General features: G+C 42.3%; 2 protein-coding genes across 2 annotated transcripts in view; one reads left to right on the top strand and one right to left on the bottom strand.

The window, feature by feature from the left end:
- The window catches only part of LOC119658852 (28S ribosomal protein S9, mitochondrial), a 162,219-nt gene extending 154,617 nt beyond the window's left edge, over positions 1-7,602 (top strand). The window contains exon 8 of the mRNA XM_038066604.1: positions 7,459-7,602. Coding sequence (XP_037922532.1) covers positions 7,459-7,550 — 92 coding nt within the window. The 3' untranslated portion in view covers positions 7,551-7,602. The remainder of the gene's footprint in view (positions 1-7,458) is intronic.
- Positions 7,603-7,608: 6 nt separating this feature from the next.
- Positions 7,609-15,972, bottom strand: LOC119658851 (probable arginine--tRNA ligase, mitochondrial). Its single transcript, XM_038066603.1, has 4 exons — positions 15,901-15,972; positions 8,459-9,632; positions 7,866-8,220; positions 7,609-7,805 (listed from the first exon to the last, which is right to left on the bottom strand). The coding sequence occupies exons 1-4, from the start codon at positions 15,934-15,936 to the stop codon at positions 7,652-7,654; spliced, it is 1,719 nt and encodes a 572-aa protein (XP_037922531.1). The 5' UTR covers positions 15,937-15,972; the 3' UTR covers positions 7,609-7,651.
- Between the last annotated feature and the right edge of the window lie 823 nt (positions 15,973-16,795).

Raw genomic sequence — 16,795 nt, 5'->3', positions numbered from 1 at the left:
AAACATTATATTGCGCACAAGCATCCTTGCGGCTAAGGGATCATTTTTTATTTCGGTACCTAATAGAAGGAAATTCTCTTGTTAATAGGTTTTCATTTTGGCTGGTGTATTGACTGTAAAGAAGCTTATAAATTAATAGAAAATTATTCCTTAAATAGGGTCCCCACGAGACATATGAAAAATTCATCTCTTTTCAACCGAACCCTAATCTATAATCTAAGAAATCAATAACCCTTCACCAAAGAGGTAGATATAGTAAACCATTTGGCTTATCTTTTGAAAATGAAGGACTGGTTACTTCTTCCTCAATAGCGCAAACGCTCAAATTGATTCTCGGCCTCCAGCTGGTTCTGTAATAGTGGGGGCTGTAAACCTATGGCTCGACCCCAAATTTAGAGCACCGGTTCGATGCTGCTCTGTTCTGTGAAGTAGGAAATGAATGATTTTTCCTCCTAATGATTCGTCGTTTCAATGCATAGGCCCAATAATAGATCAGTGTGAAGAGGTGGTAAGATTATGTACTACTACATCAGGTTCAAATCCACTCGAATCCTGCGAAACTTAATCTCTCATCTATTTAAGACCCCCCACGGAGCCTTGCCCGGTTGTCATGGAGGGCTTAAATGGGCCATGACATCCTTCCTTACAACATTACGCTGATGAAATCTGTTTGCTCTATAACCAAGTCGTAGACCTTAACTAAATAAACTTGGATTGAAGGTAAACACCACCTATTAATTCTCGGAGAATCGTGCAGAGAGTCGAACTACATTGTGAAGAACCGTCAGCGATGGTACATGAGTGTGGTCAACGCGTTATACTACATTTAGGCTTTTTTATGTATGGAGGTGAAAATTTTAAAAGGGTGCTGCTGCGGTAAATTGCAGAAATATCTGGGATTTCCACCTACTCAAACCGCCAGTACTCTTCCGACCATATATCCATGGAACCCTTGTGAAGTATGTATTATTTGTCGGCAAGGGTGCTGGTCTACATCAGTATGTTTGGATTACGCGTCCGGCGCAGCTTTTGTTGCGTTTGCCGCACTTCAAATCAACTTCGATAATTGAACTGAGGGTGTCGTTCAACTCCTTCCTTCATCCATGAATTTCGGACCATAAAAAACAGTATGGTTTTCCTGTGTAGCGGTCCATTCAAGACAATGGGAGACTCGTCCAATTCGAAATGATACAAATACTTCTTACAACCACTACTTGTGGCAAAATGAATCCAGTGAGTTTAACGTGTCTTCGCTCGACTCATTTTTCAATGCCAGCGGATTATCTAGCGTTTGTTAACATCTCTTGCACGGTTCCTTCCTATTGGCTTTTAGGGAGTCCACTACCCCTTCGGACGAATTCGCCTCCCTTCTTTTGTAGAGACAGAGCGCCTCATTTTTTAGAAGATCCAAGGTGGTTATTTCTGCGATGGCACACACGGTCTCGCCTGATTTCATCCTATAAGCACTGCACAGTCTCAACGTTATAGTTATAGTAAAATGGATCTCTGGACCCCTGCTCCCAATATTAGGGATCAGCTCACCTTGACATCGATCATTACCTCCAGGTGTTTATGATCAATTTTGGAATTTCGCGGATACTGGATATAGTTTCGTTAATTCCACTTCCTTATTACTGGATGGACATATATCGTCTTGCAGAATAAACTTCGTAGTATGTTTGTTTGGCTCTGGCAGGAAAAGTGTCTAACGGCATTTAATCTCTTCCACTTGTTCTTAGCTGCTACTAATGACACCCCAATTGCTGATTCCGATCCTTACATGGGAAAAATTGAACCCTCTTTTGTAAAAGAGTCCGAGATTTTATTTCCTTCTACGCCACAGCGATCAAGTACCCTGAGTAGTACCGCTATAGTTCCGTTGAGCGCGGTTCAGTTGTTTAGAAAAGAAGCCCAACGGCTACCTTTTAATGAAGGGCAGCAAATGCATCTTGCTGAAAGAATGCCAAAAGTGTAACTTCCACCATCTGTTGCTCGCTGGTCTCAAACATTTGGACAGCCCCTGAGAACCATGACAGATAAGCGTTAAGGATCGACTGACGGTGGTCAGCCTTCGACAAGAAACGACAATAGAAGTTTGACATCCCCAAGAACCTTCTCAGATCCTTAAGTGTTTTCCAAAGTGGGAAGCTCGAAATTGTTTGCACTTTCACTGGGTCCGGTCGGATGCCTTCAGGTGTTATCAAGTGGCTGAGGAATTTCACCTGCGATTGTGAGAGTTTGTATTTCTCAACGTTGAGTATTAAACCGGCCCCAAGGTGACATGAGAAAATGCACTCGAGGTGCTCTAAATGTTCAGACTCAGAGGAAGTTGCAATCAGAACATTATCCAAACATAAGAAATGAAAGGTTTGCGCTACATTGTACAGTCCAAAAGTCATCCTAGTGGGCTCTGATTCAGAAAGGTGTTCATATTGCCGTTTTCAAAGTGTCTTCGGGAGCTGCAGGGATTTAGTAGTATGCCTTAACTAAGTCAAAGATCGAGAAAATACAGGAGTCTGCGATAAAGTGCAAAAAATCGTGGTTGAATGAAATGGGGCATCGGTCTGGAATCGTCAGGGCATTTAGACGTCTGTAATCCGCACACATTTTTCTTTTGCCATTGGGTTTAGAGACCCTGCTTAAGAAATCCATTGAATATAATGCTTAACTGGCTCACAGAGACTACGCTCGATTTGAAGAAATGTGCGAGCACGTAAATCGGCAACATCTTCAAAAATCATGGAAAGTGTTGGTCGTCCAGGTTGAGATTCTTCCTTATGACTTAAAGGAAGTTGTGTGGTAAATCAAGGATCTATTTTGCAGATCCTTTAGGAATTTATAGTGACACAGGAAGTCTACGCCTAAGGTGGGAGCGCTGATATCCACTATAATGAAGCGCCAAGAAAACGTTCGTCGAAGTCCCACATTCATATCTAATTGCCTGTAGCCATACGTGTGAATCAACGAAGAATTTGCTGTCGTAAATTTTAAAGTCTGTCGTGTTAGTGTCGATGATTCCGGAATGCAGAGTGAATCAAGACTTCACCGCCTGTGTCTATAGATAATGGCACCGGCTCAAATGGGTCATAAATTGCTAGTCGACCTGATGCTGCCGTCGCCAGAGTCCCTGCCAAGTCTAGTTTTTTAGGAAAAGGTGCAGGGGCTGGTACATTTTATAGCCTTTCGGCAAACCTTCGATGGTGTTAGCATGCGCCGGCATTTGTCGAAGGTCCTGACGGCCTATTTCCAAATGGTCGTACTTCCTAAACGCGAAACACTTTCCACGAATTCGAAAATGATGGCTGTCAGCGCTGCCACCGTCTGCTGCAGCTGGACCACCTGGTTTGATGTGTCCCGCGACACCTCGTCTGTATACTTCATGGATTTTACCGGCGGCGGGACTGATTGTATCAGTTTGGTGCCGAATTTGCCACCACACAATTCCATCATCTCGCACAGCAATTGGCTCGATGCACGGTCACCAAACGTTAACTCTGTCAGCAAGCGACGTAGCTTAGTCCTTTCGCTCGCTTAGCTGGCTCCTTGTAGGGGTAAGCCTCCAACACGTCGGAGGCAAGCTCAATAGTCTCCTCATCTACCCCAACGAGCTCATGGCTCAACCGTGTAGTGTCCAATGTGATTCCGGCTAAAATAAATTGTGGTTCGAGTTGACGGAACCATGCTATTTATAATAGTTCTTTTGCCAAAACGGTGGTACCTGTACTGCCACGGCAGTTATTGTGGGCCTTGCCTCGATTTCGACTGTGGACATTTGATTTTGCGGGTGCCGAAGCAACTGTGTGGCGGAACGAGCAACTAGTGCGTCGGACGCGCGCAAGTGTGAATCGTAGCGGCCACGGTAGATCTACTATAGGCAGTACCCACACTAAAATGACCCCACTTGCGAATGTACTTGCAGAAGCTTATCTGTACACATCAGAGATGCTAAACAAGGAAAAGGCATAATCTTCGTCAAATCGTATTGGTAAGAGAGAGATCGGTGAGCTTTTGCTATTCTGGTACTACGGCGTGCTCACCCATATAGCAAAAAGTTGTTTCACGTATTCACTTATACATAAGCAAAAACTTGGCAATCTCACCAATACATTGGAAAGTCCGGGCGGTATGTCAAACACAGCTAATCGGATTTCTGTTACATCTCGCTCATGCTCAAGGGCAAAACAATTTGAAATCGTGTGTACTCACACTGATTACCCCCCTTGAGGAGTACGGGGGAGTGTGGTAGCTGTCTAGTATCTAACTGTGGTAGTGGCTATGAGATCGAAAAACAATTTTTGACAGTGGAATTTTTCAGTGTCATTTGGAGTTCGAACGTAAAGCAAGTCGGAGGAGAGAGATGACGCCTCTCAATGCAATCCAGATTAGGAATTTTAAATTAAGTTAAAAACGTAAAATACAAAAAATTAATAATAAAATTAAATTAAACAAAGCGTTTAAATTACAAGTGGAACGAGGATTGGAAACCCAAGAAAAAGAGCTTCATGCTGTTTCTTGCGACGTTTTCGTTTTTATTTTTTAACAAATCGAAATTAAATTAATTAATTTAACTAGAAATTATTGATATGATCCGGTTTTCCCGTGTAATGTTGACTGGTCCGGGGAAACGTACCTTGAGAGTAGCAATTATAGTTTTTGGTAATTCCTCCTTCGGACGGAGTTTCTCCACCGCGTTCGACTGCAACTCGCTAATGGTGGACAGGCAGTAGTTGTAGGGGATGCAGAGAAAGCTGCTGCTATTTTCGTTAGCACCACAGCAGACACGCACACACAAAATAGCACGGGGATTATGCCCTTTTATTTTAACCATCTCAGTTCATCAATATTTGACGAAAACTCGAACACAAGATCTTAATCAGAATAACCAACTGTTTTGAAAATCTACTCTATGAACTCTATTATGTTGTAATTAGTAATGAGTTAATTAGAATTAATTAATAAAGAATTCAAATTTTTAGAGGCTCTGATATAATATAACATTGCATTCCCCAGCCGTCTGCGTTTTTTCCAGTGTAGTAAAAATCGATTGCTCACCCCGCTGCACCGAAGTGCAATTTACCTGTGCTGCTTTGTCTAAAATATAGAAATGTGATCATCTCAATAGATTAAATTGAAGCTGTTCGCATCAATGTTCCTTTTATGCAGCTATTTAAGAATTGGTACCTGGGAGGTAATGACCACTATCACTCCAGAGTTCCAGCCTTTCAAGAACTATGGTAGATAGGTATCAATGGCCGCGAGGAGCGCAATTAGCGCTGCGGTGTGCCGTTTTAGTACCACGAAATCCTGAGACAATGACTGTTGTTATGAAAGCAAGGAGGCAGAATCTAGCCGGCTAGCATTCACGAAGGAAAGCAGCTCTCCCGTCCTCGCAAAGCAAGTGCCTGAGGATTTCTCCTTCTTTTTGCGAATTGTAGGGCACGCCGAATTTGGAGGTCTCCTATAGACCAGTGCCCCGTGCAGACCACCGTATCGTTGTATACATTTGCGCGCCTGGCACAAGAACTCTCGCGAACGGGCTTGTTATAAGTGGGCTAAATCTTCCTTGACTTGGCCCAGGTGGTGAGCTTTCGCCATCTGAGGTGCGCGGCTGCTAGGTAGTGCAAGTAGATTCCTCCCTTGGCAGTCATCAGCGGGACAAAGACTATACCCGCCGAAAGACTGCCAAGAACAGAGCCTCATCTGACCAGTCCGTCAGCCTGCTCATTTGCTTTATGTTGCTATGACCGGAAACCCAGAGGATTGTGACCACGAGCGTTTCGCTCATACATTGCTGCACTGGCCCACCAGCCTGGAGAATGTCGCCACTGGGTACAATGCCTTAATGGCTGCTTGGCTCTCGGTTAGAATGGTCATATTATGCTTGGTATCATGCCCCAGCCGTCGACAGGCTTCAAGTATTGCCAGTATTTCCCCTTAGAATACATTGGCGAAACCGGGGAGACCATACGACTCGGATACACTATGTGCATTCAAGAAAAGCTTCCGCATCGACTCCACAGACCATCTTTAATCTGTCAGTGAAAAATGCTGTGTCATAGCAATACGTAGTCAGTCTTCCACTCTACCATGGAGGGGGATGTTCAGGCACATCTTTGCGATTGCCCAGTAAACAATTTTTGGGGACTTCGAACAAATCTCTGGTTGTAAGTTGGGGAGCTGATATCCTTCGTAAACACTTCAGGCTCTGAAGATCTGAGCGCTCCTCTCGCTTTTCCCCTAGCAATTTAGGATAAGATAGCAATAGAAATTTGAGGCATTAAAACGACGCGCAACAGTGCCAATCGGACTTCTCGAAATGGCATCTTATACCCATCGAACTATAACGCAAAGCGGAACTCACTATCACAGCTTGGATAATGGTCTAGATCTGATTTGCCTCTTTTCTGGATCGTTAGCTTGGTCCAGGTAAAGTCGAGAGGTTCTTGACACCTAATGGCTGTTTTAAAGCCATTGCTATTTGAGTCAGCATTTGATTCGCCTTCTATCTGTATTGGACGTCCAATCCGATCTGTAGTAATTTCTCATACGCGTGGATTACATGACTATACCATCTTCCGCTAATTCTCCACGATGAGTGTAACGTCATATTGATCGCGGATGTCCTCGTCTCGAACATGGTGATAGGATTTAATGCTGAAAATCAAGCGTACCATTTTCGCTTCGATTACTACGAGATGGTGCCATTACTCGCAACAATAGAGAACGGCGGTACAAGCGATTTTGGATTGGAGAATAGTCGGGGTTGATAGAGAGCTTCCGAGCGTGCCGTCCTGTTTGTAGCATCTAATGCATTCCCGATGTTGACGCGAGGGGGTTGAAACGAGGTTATCCCCTGCTGCCCGAAATAAAAATTTCAATGAAAAAAATAGATAACAAAGAGGTTCACACAATTTTCTCCCCAGATCCGTATAATTTTCACTCTGGGCCCCATTTTTGCACATCATTTTCACTCCGGAATCGAATTTTCTCTTCTACGGCCCTGTGAATGAGTATTTCAAATGAAGTGTCTAAAAGGAAGCCTATCAGACAACAGTGATCGTTGGCATATGTGAAAACAGCGTTCTATCTTCCTTAATATTGCATCTATACCTGAATACAGGACAAATTTATCCATCTTATTTTTTACTTTCGACGCCATAGTTTTATCCATTTTTAATCCTAAATTAATCGGTGGCCGAGGGGAACGGACATCAGCTTCCTGATTAGGCGTGTTTGATAGCAAAACTGTAACGCGGTCTCAGGAAATATGGAATTGACGAAAAAAGATAACACTATAAATTAAGGAGCTTTTCGATGTTCGCTACTCTACAAAGCAGTCAATAGGAAACATATGCATGTTGAAAGCGCCTAAATTCCAAATCAGGACTAGTTCATCCCATCAATCATTGACATATTGAAGAAATTCCATTTGTTTATTTGTTAATATTTTTATTTTAGCTGGCCTACTAACTCGCGACCCGAGATTGCGTGAGAGGAAGAAGCCTGGACAAGAGGGAGCCCGTCGTAAATTCACATGGAAGAAACGTTAAAGTGTAAGAGAAGTTAGTTTTAACTTTGAAATAAAGATAGAAATGAAAACAATAAACGTGTTTCTATTGATTTACTATATTACAAAACTAAATGGTCATCACTACATTTTATCTAAAGGCTTAAGTCCTAGTATTTTCATACCATCATGTAAAACACTTTGAGCACATGAGAATAGCAGTAAACGCTGTCTTTGTAATTGAATTGAACTTTCATTCTTGATGTTGAGACGCTTTAAAGCGCGACTGATCGCGTTACTGAAAAGAAATAAATAACATTTTCATAACTGCTCTAGAAATTGATATAATCCCACTTACCTTAAATGAAACAGATAATTCACAAGAACACACGCTTCTAATTGTTCTTCGGATCGGATTAGAATCTCATGAAACCGAGCAATTTCTACAATTAGGGCAGCAGCTTCGGCCTCCGTTAGAAGATTAGGTTCCACCTCTGACGCTGGCTGTAAGGGGATATTGTCGAAAAGGCTCCATAACCGACAGTGGGTGTATTGCAATTTGATGCCTGTATCACCACTTGCTTGTAGCGCTCGGTCCCAATCAAATTCATAATCTCGTTGTCGCCGCTGCTTCAGGTCATTAATAATCACAGCCGAAATTCCCAATACGTCAGATACCTGATTATCAGATATGTTCATGTCTACCTTTGTAGCTGAAATAATATAGTAATCTTAAAAAAGACGCAAAGAATTGCAGACAAACTTCAATTGTATCTCGGAATTATCTGACTAAGGGGGACCAATTAAATTTCGAATTCAATTTACATGCAACTATCAATACTTTATTACACTAAGGGACGCATAAGTCAAAGTTCTTCCTTTCAAACGGGATAAAGATAATATTCAACATATCAATCACTACATTCCGAAAAAAGTTCATCAAATACTCACTAGGTGATTGAATTTGCCTCAATTTCATCATTTCCCTGGCTTCGTCCAAAACATCCTTCAAAAACACGACCGTTCCTTGTCTAGTACTCATTCCTTTTATCCGACCGAATTTTATGTGTTGCATTCTGCCATCAAGGTCCGGCATCGCTTTCCCTGCGGTGTGAAATAGCGCAACGAAATGATCCGTTTGCGCATTATCGACAACGTAGATAATCTTATCAAATTTAAGCCTTTCGTATCTATCCGAGATCGCCGCAATATCCCTCGCTAAATACAATGTAGATCCATCACTTTTTATAACAGGTACGCGTCGATCTCCTACTTGAACCACTTTTCTTCCATCCTTTTCACTAAGGAGAAGACTCCTCTCGTCTAATTGTTGAAGTACACGCTGGATGTCTTTCTGACTGTATTGTGATTCCCAAGCGTATTCATCAAAATTTACTCCAAGTCTTTGGTATACATTTCGAAGTTCGTCGATAGTATAAGCGCGATATTTTTCCCAACGCTTTCGATCTTCCGGTGACAAATCGTTCTCGAGGTCATGGAAAAATTTTCGAGCCCGTTCTGAAATCGAAGGATCTGCTTGTGATCGTTTGTTAGCTTCGACGTAGGCGTTGTAAAGATTTTGGATGGGATTTTTCTGGATATCCTCGTCGCTTAATTGCATCAGATCTATACCAACATTTAGAAGACCAAACTGTGTGCCCCAATCACCTAAGTAGTTCATTCGATGAACATTGTGCCCAAGATACTTGTAAAGATTTGCTATAAAATTTCCAATTATTGTAGATCGCAGGTGTCCAACGTGAAAAGGCTTTGCAATATTCGGCGAGCTATATTCAACGACATATCGTTTCTGCTGAGATGGACTTGGGGTACAACTATCGCTTTTTGTTAGAGCTTCGCGAATAAATGGTTCGTTTCGCAATGTAAATACGATTCTCTGCGTCGAAGGAGTTTTTTCGTTTGTTGTTACCCCTTTAACCAATTGTTCGTCAAATTTTATGTGAAGAACCTCTTTTAATATTGAATTTGTATCAGGTGACAAAATATGACGGGCTTTAGATACGGGCAAATGTAGTTCTGGGTCTTGATTATTTCTCCGTAATTCGAAGGCGTTCGTAAGTTGATTTACAGACGCGGAGGATTCAGGGCGGATCACATCTGTTATCTGTGGAAGGAAACTATCAAAAATATTTATAAAGTTGGAAAATGTCGTTCAATTAATGTTTTTTTTACTCAATGTCAAAATTCTACAACTTAACAGTTGTAGGTTTGTTATAAGCCAGGATTATTAGGCAGTTGAAAAACAATTTTGAAGGCTTTTTTTTTTAATTTGGGAGTCCTAAGTTCGCATCAACTTGATGCCGGACTGGACCAAATGGAGAGCAACTTGCTCCCACTTTTTATTGTCCACGGACTCCTCTTTTTGAGTTTACCACCCAAGATTCAAAAAGTAAAAGAGGGACGAAGATGGCTACGGTTTTGCCGCTTAATTATTGGTTTTGATGAATCACCTCATATACAACATTAAGCCCGGTGGTGCTATATCAGTGCCAGAAATAAGATGACCCAACGTCTCTAACGCCGAACCACATATTCTGCACTGCTCGTTCTCCACCCGCTCTTTCATGATGAGCTTTTTATAAGCTGGGGTGGCCACCACGCCGTTCTCAATGGCACACATAAATCCCTCCGCCTCAGCAAAGAGCTCTCCAGCACACAGCCATTAGTTCGACAAATGGCTGCCAAAGACCATTCACGTGTTTACTGTTCATTGCCTTCGACTTTCATTTATCGATCCGCTCTTGGTCCGGCTTCACCCCACTCAGAGAATTGAGAGATCGATTCTTCAAGTTAAGTGGAGTCAGTCCACAATCTGCCTTACAGACAGCCGCATGGAAGGAACTCGCCTGTTCTTTGCTTTAAAAATAAGCTCGACGACTTGGCGATGACGTTGTGCCGCCACATCAACCACACCCCTACCTCTGATGTCACGAGGCAGGTTAATCCGCTCCACGGCAGAGTTTGGATGATGCATTCGGAATTCGGACATAGTTGTACGTATCCGCCACTGGATATTTCGAACGCATAAGTCAGTGAAGGGATAGCGAATATATTCAATGCGCTTATTTTGTTCTTCCCCGAGAGTTGCGATTTCAATACCAACTTTACACATCGCAGAAATTCGAACAGCAGAACATCCTTCAGATCACCAATTTGAGCATGGGTTCCTTGCAGTAATCATAGGTATTTGTAGAACTCTGTCTCGGTCATAGCTTCGATGTGGAAATCACCAATGCTATGTCCGGCATGAAGATATCTATTATTCGCAACAGACAGCTAAGGTGGCCGTCAGTATTAGCATACAGCTTGATGTCATCTAAGTGTGTCAGTTCGCACTTAGCACGCAGGCCATACTTTATTGCAAAGCCATATCCTCTAGCACCATTCAATAGCCATGAAAGGGGCCCATACAAAACCAAAGGGGACTCAACGAATTCCCCTGGAAGATGCCCCTCCGTATATGGATGGGCTAGGAGGTATTAGCACCCTCAGACGCACGCACTGACAAGGGGGTATGCCACCCTTTCATGACTGTCGCCAAAAATTTTATTAATTTCGGATCAATGCGATACAGATGTAGGACATCGATTAGCCAGGTTTGCGGTACACTATCGGAAGCCTTGGCATAATCGATATAGCAACTAAAGAGGTTTCTTTGGCTTCTAGTTGTTTGTTCTACAATCACCGAGTCGAGTCTGAGTGCTCAGAGGCTTTGCCTCTCCCCCACCTCAAACATACCCACCGAGTCGATAATGAGTTGCTCTTTGCAACCCCTTGACCCAACTCGGCAACCACTCCACTAATAATGGACGTTATGAATTTGTAGAGGGTTGGTAAGCAAGTAATCGGTCTTGTGTCTACGGTGTGCTGCATCGTGTCCTTCTTAGGGATAAGGTAGGTAATCTCCGCAGTAAGGAAGAATGGAAATTCCTCCGGCCGACTAATGACCTGATTTATGCTATGTGCCAACCAATCATGTATACTGGTGAACTTTTTGCACCAGAAGTTCTGTACCCGATCCAGATCTGGGCCTCTCCAGTTCTTCGAGCTGTTTATGGCTCGTCGAACTTCCTCTTCGTTAACATCCGCAAAATTCATGCCAGGAGTATTGGCATGGTGAGTGCCTTCGGTGGTGCATGCTGGGCGGATAATCCCTAAGTCCACCCCAGTATTCTTTCACTTCCATTACCGGAAACTGCTGTCTGGACACTCTGTTGGGATTTGTTGAGAGATCTGGAAAAGCTCCGCTGGTTCCTCGCGTATGTTGCATTCTGGACACGTCTTGAGTGACTTTCGCCATACCGTCGTAACCAATTGCATACGACAGAAAATTTCTTTTTTAGTGTGTCTAGAATTTTAACTACGTGTGTCTCACTGGGAATGGCATAGTTCAGTCTAGCAATGTCCCGCCCTAGTAAGTCCCGCCGACGCTCCAGACCTGCACCTGATAGCCGCAACTGCACCACAATACACAAGTGATTGTAGTTGCGCAGCGACATATCAGTACACAGCCGGGATTCATTCTCATCATTGATTTGAGATAAAATTATCGGAGCTGCTGGAGATGCATAGAGCCTGGGAATACCTGGTTTATGCAAAGGATCCATTTCTGAGAATTCTATCCATGCACTTTGGAATTCGTCCCAAACCTTTGCGGAAACCTCAGCTGGACGGTGGAGAAGAGTGCTTCAGTGAATAATGAAACTGTTACCAGCAGTGCGGCGTGGTGTTGTTGATGCTGTATGTGGCTTTTCTCGGCAAAATCGGGGAAGTTAAGTCTAGAATAGTTATTTGTTAGGTTTATAGTCTGTTTAACGATACACGTAAGTAAAAATATTGATTTTATTTTGCATTTACAGTTCTGTTTTATAATAATGATAAATTAACAGTAGAAAAGTACGGAGATAAAGCTAGAAAAGAAGATTCAAGTTGTGTCTTTTTTGGAGGGGGTCAGTATTTCTAAAACATCAGTGGCTGAAATCGCAATTGTTCGTGATAAAGCAGAGATTTTCAGAGTAGTCGAGAAAATTGCAAGGAAAACGGAAGACTACTCAACGGGAAGACCGATTAATTTTGCAAACGGCTCTAGGGGCTCAGATGGCAACCTCTCAGAGTATTTTAGATGACATGGGATATACCATCATACATTACGTAGGGGTTTGCATTAAAACGGGCTGAAATGCAGGAAGTCAGCTAAAAAGCCGAAGTTAACAGAAGCGATGCGGCGACAGCGATTGTTTTGGGTCCACTTGCACGAGGATTACAATATTGGAAAAAGGTAAATTGATCTTTGTTTCATATATCAACAGTCTGCAGCTTCCGTGTAGAGAATATACCTTGAAAAAAAAGCTTCAGGTCTTAATGCATTGAATTCATTTAAACCCCCGTACTCTTCGCAAGGATGTTTTATGTACCATTAAGCTTAACTATGAAGATCTGAGCAGATTCCCTCCTGGAGTAATGTGTCGTATCAAAACTTCCAAGTGTTTTTTCGCGAAGCAAAAGCTGCAAATTTTAGAAAGGGCAGTAAAAGCGAATCTAGCGTTAATGCTTCGGGCAACATCCAGTTCGTTGCCACCGTCGCCACAAACCAAGCTTTCTAATTATACAAATTCATTGACGCTTTCGATGCTCTGGCAATTATTACAGATAGGAAGAGTGCGCTGACCCGTCAAACTGAGAACCTTGATTTTGTTGGTGTTCATCTTCAGTCCAACTCAAGTTTCCAAATCCAGAGCCATTTTGACCCGATGAGAGAGCAAAAAAATTCATCAGCGTACTGGAGATGTTTGAGGAAAGATGGCATTGTCCAATGAACTCCTCCAAGCCTTTCCGAGAAGGCAGCATGAAGTATTTCACCGATAAAAAGAAGAAATAATATCGGTGTCAAGATGCCTTTTCCACAGTTTTCCCCCTCTTTTGAGCCTTGCCATCTATTCAAAGAAGACAAAAACGACTATCGGTTTCCTCCACGACATATCAAAGAGATACTGACTTAGGATTCTTCATTTCCCAAACAACAATTTGGCCTAGCTTAGGCTTCAATTATGGCGGTTTTACGTTGAATATGATTCGTAGCCACGGCGGGTTTGAAATGGCCGATTTGGTACTAAAATTTGAAACGACTCTAAAGCTTACTAAAATTTATTTAATGAATCAAAATAGGTGCCAGTCGATTCAAAACACTTCTCCCAGCGAGATACAAGAACATGTATGCCAGCTTCGTAGAAATCCAATTTTTGGAGGTTGATAAACTCGTCGAAGGCAATTTCGATGGCCTCTTCTTTCCTAAATTGTTTTTCCGCCAAAAAATGATGCAAATGCAAGTGCCGAGAAACTGTCGAATAGTGTACGCCCAGTTTCTCTGCAAAGTCTCTCACAGACTGACGTGTGTCGGATTGGACTAGCGAATGCAGCTCGTCGTTGTTAATCGATGGTCCTGGCACACTTTGAAGGTTGACATCGCCTGACCGGATTTTCATTCGCTTACCGTATCAGCTCCAAATGCGCTGTTAATGTTCCAGGTCGCCTCCGCTGCTTTATGACCGAGTTTGAACTCATACAGAAAAACTATACGTTCTTGGTTCTTTTCCATCCTTTTTTCCTTTTTATTCACTGTTATCCTTTCAATGTTATTCCTTTTTATTCACTAGTAACGATGGTCAATACTGAAATGACTCCTTAATTAAATGTAGGAGTCTTTATACTTCATTATCCGACACCAACAGCCCCAATTGGTGGTTTGATACAGCAAAATCGCAACTAACTTCACTTGATTGCCAAATCGGCCATGCGCAACAACGTAATATAAAAAGTTAAAGCGAATATCAAGTATAAACACTTTCAGTCACGCTGCTTCCACGGCAGTGTCTGACGAGGTCCGTTTGCGTTGGATGAGTTAAGTGTCTTCATCTTAACACCATGTGGCAATTTCACTGGGAGAATGGCAGGAGCATGTGGTAATGGTGATACTACATTGGGCAAAGGTTTCGCATAAACGGCAGCTTTCCATTCCCCATTGAAAAGAAGATAGACGGACAATGAACAGGATGTAGGGAGTCCTGACTCCACATCCACTTGATGACGGACCGGACCACTTGCGAAGCAAATTACCTCTTATCTTGTGGTCCACGGACTCCTCTTTTTTGGGTTAAACACCCAAGTTTATTGAAAAAGTTGACTGACGGTTTCGTCTAGTGCAGAGGCAACTCATCAGACACTGCCTCACCTCTGCCTTAGGAGCAGCATGACCGAAAGTGGCGACAGGTGGTAATCGCTCCATTTATATATAATCGCAAACACGACATGAGTGCGAATTATATTGAAGTGAAATCCGTCGTGTGTTGAGACCTAAATTTTTGTTGAGAAACCTCCTCCTCCTCCTCAACAAAAAATCACTTTGGCCTAGTTTAGGTCTGAACATATAACGAATTTCAGGTGAGGCAGCGTCTGATGAGTTGCCTCTGCCCTGGATGAAACCGTCAGTCAACTTTTTAGTTAGATATATTTTAGGGACACAATGGAAGCCTCCTACAGTGTGCTGTAGTGTACCATTACGGTCTTAAATGAAGTGCTCTAACACACTTCAAGGCCCTGATCCAATATGGATTGTTGCGCCAACGATTATTATTATTATTGGAAGCGAAACGTGATCCTTCATGCAAAAATATATCACTCTTTTAATAACTGCTAGTTTCTCTCTAATCCTCCTTCTGCGTAAAACATCCTAGACGCGCTTCCTGCTCATGCTGTTCAAATCAACGAGGAGTAAGTGAAATGGGATACTAAACTCAGCACTTTGCTCTACAATGGATCCGCAGGGCGTTAGTGTAATCGGTACAGGAATACGCAGAACGGAAGTCAGCCTGTTTTCTCTCCATCAATCGAGTATTTCTTGATACTCCCTAGGATTGTGTTAGGCAATATCTTGATGATAACAAGAAGCACGCAAACATCACTCCAATTGTTGCAAGCGAAACAGCATTGCAGCGACAGCAGGAAGAATTTATAGATTGCGAACCCTTTAAGCCAGTACCGAGAAAACCATGAATTCCCGGATTTGAAAAACATGATGCCTACGTAAATGCACAACATACTCTATGATGATTTGTCTTAAAAATATGGTAAATGCTAGACTATTACAATAGTCTTACGAGATTCTTAACAGCGTCCTTGTTTATATAGACTAAGGCAATTTCAAATGTTCATTTAAAGTAGAGTAAATATTTCCACCAAAACCAAATGTCACTAAGAGTCGACTTCTTCATGAATGAAATTAGAGCTTTGCAGCATTGACAGCTGAAAACAATTGAATGAAATCTTTGCTACCATCAACTATTGCACTTCATTTAGTATAACTCATCGGAATTTACCTGCTTAGCAATAATTTTACGTAGTTTCACAGACATCTCGCAATAAAAATCCTAGCCTGCTGCCGGCCCCTTCAATCACGAATTAAATGTCAACTATCTGTCAAACGCATTAATTCAAGTCTTCTCCTTAACGACATTAACGCCATGAACATTGCAGTACTAGATTCTCTAAAAATATGATGTACTTCCGGCTGTTATTGCAGTTGCGGGTGAAGGAAGCATAACTTTGCAGTCATGATTAGGTTAATTTTTTCAAATTCCATTTTAAACTGCTCCCATAAAAACAACAAGTGGAATACCGCTTCGGGTATCAACACGTTGTGTTCATTTTACGTGACGAACATTCTATGCACGTTTTCCGTTTCGTATATCGCTGAAAATTCAAAATATTCCTTGATATATTTCCAAACTTTCAAATATACATACATAAAGAAATAAATGTTGTGTTCATCCTAAACAAATAAACATTGACTATTACCTGATACATACTGTAATGAACTATACTTTTGTCGATGGTCAGACGACCATACTGAATGGTCGGAGACGACCTAGAGGCAAGAGCTATCCCAAGACCTATAAGAAATTTACTAAGTTGATCGTGAAGGTCTGCCCGCAATACTGACGCTCCGTCGACACGTGCTCGCATGCCTCTGTGCTAGCCAGGCTCGGGAATGTGGGGCGGGGAAGTCCTTTGAGCGCTTCGATCCCTCACGTGTCATTTTACAAAATTCACATCTTTATACAGATGCGTGGGTCCGCACCGAATCCGGAAAAATAAACACACAAACATGGGAATTCCAGCGACCCTAACGAAATAACGCGCGAGCTAAAACCTGAAAATTAAAATTCATGGTATATTCGGATTCAAAAATCAACGCAAGGGAAGAAAACCATA

Source organism: Hermetia illucens, chromosome 6 (assembly GCF_905115235.1).
Source record: "Hermetia illucens chromosome 6, iHerIll2.2.curated.20191125, whole genome shotgun sequence".
NCBI lineage: Eukaryota > Metazoa > Arthropoda > Insecta > Diptera > Stratiomyidae > Hermetia > Hermetia illucens.
The sequence above is the reverse complement of the archived record's forward strand: the minus strand, read 5'-3'. Positions and strand labels throughout refer to the sequence as shown.

What these genes read in the sequence shown, in the direction of transcription:
- LOC119658851 (XM_038066603.1), bottom strand. Translation starts at nt 15,936, where the DNA reads ATGTCTGTGAAACTACGTAAAATTATTGCTAAGCAG. An exon ending in GAGGCAAATTCAATCACCTA is followed by an intron (nt 8,221 to 8,458) that starts GTGAGTATTTGA and finishes ATATTATTTCAG; the next exon opens with CTACAAAGGTAGACATGAAC. An exon ending in AATTATCTGTTTCATTTAAG is followed by an intron (nt 7,806 to 7,865) that starts GTAAGTGGGATT and finishes ATTTCTTTTCAG; the next exon opens with TAACGCGATCAGTCGCGCTT.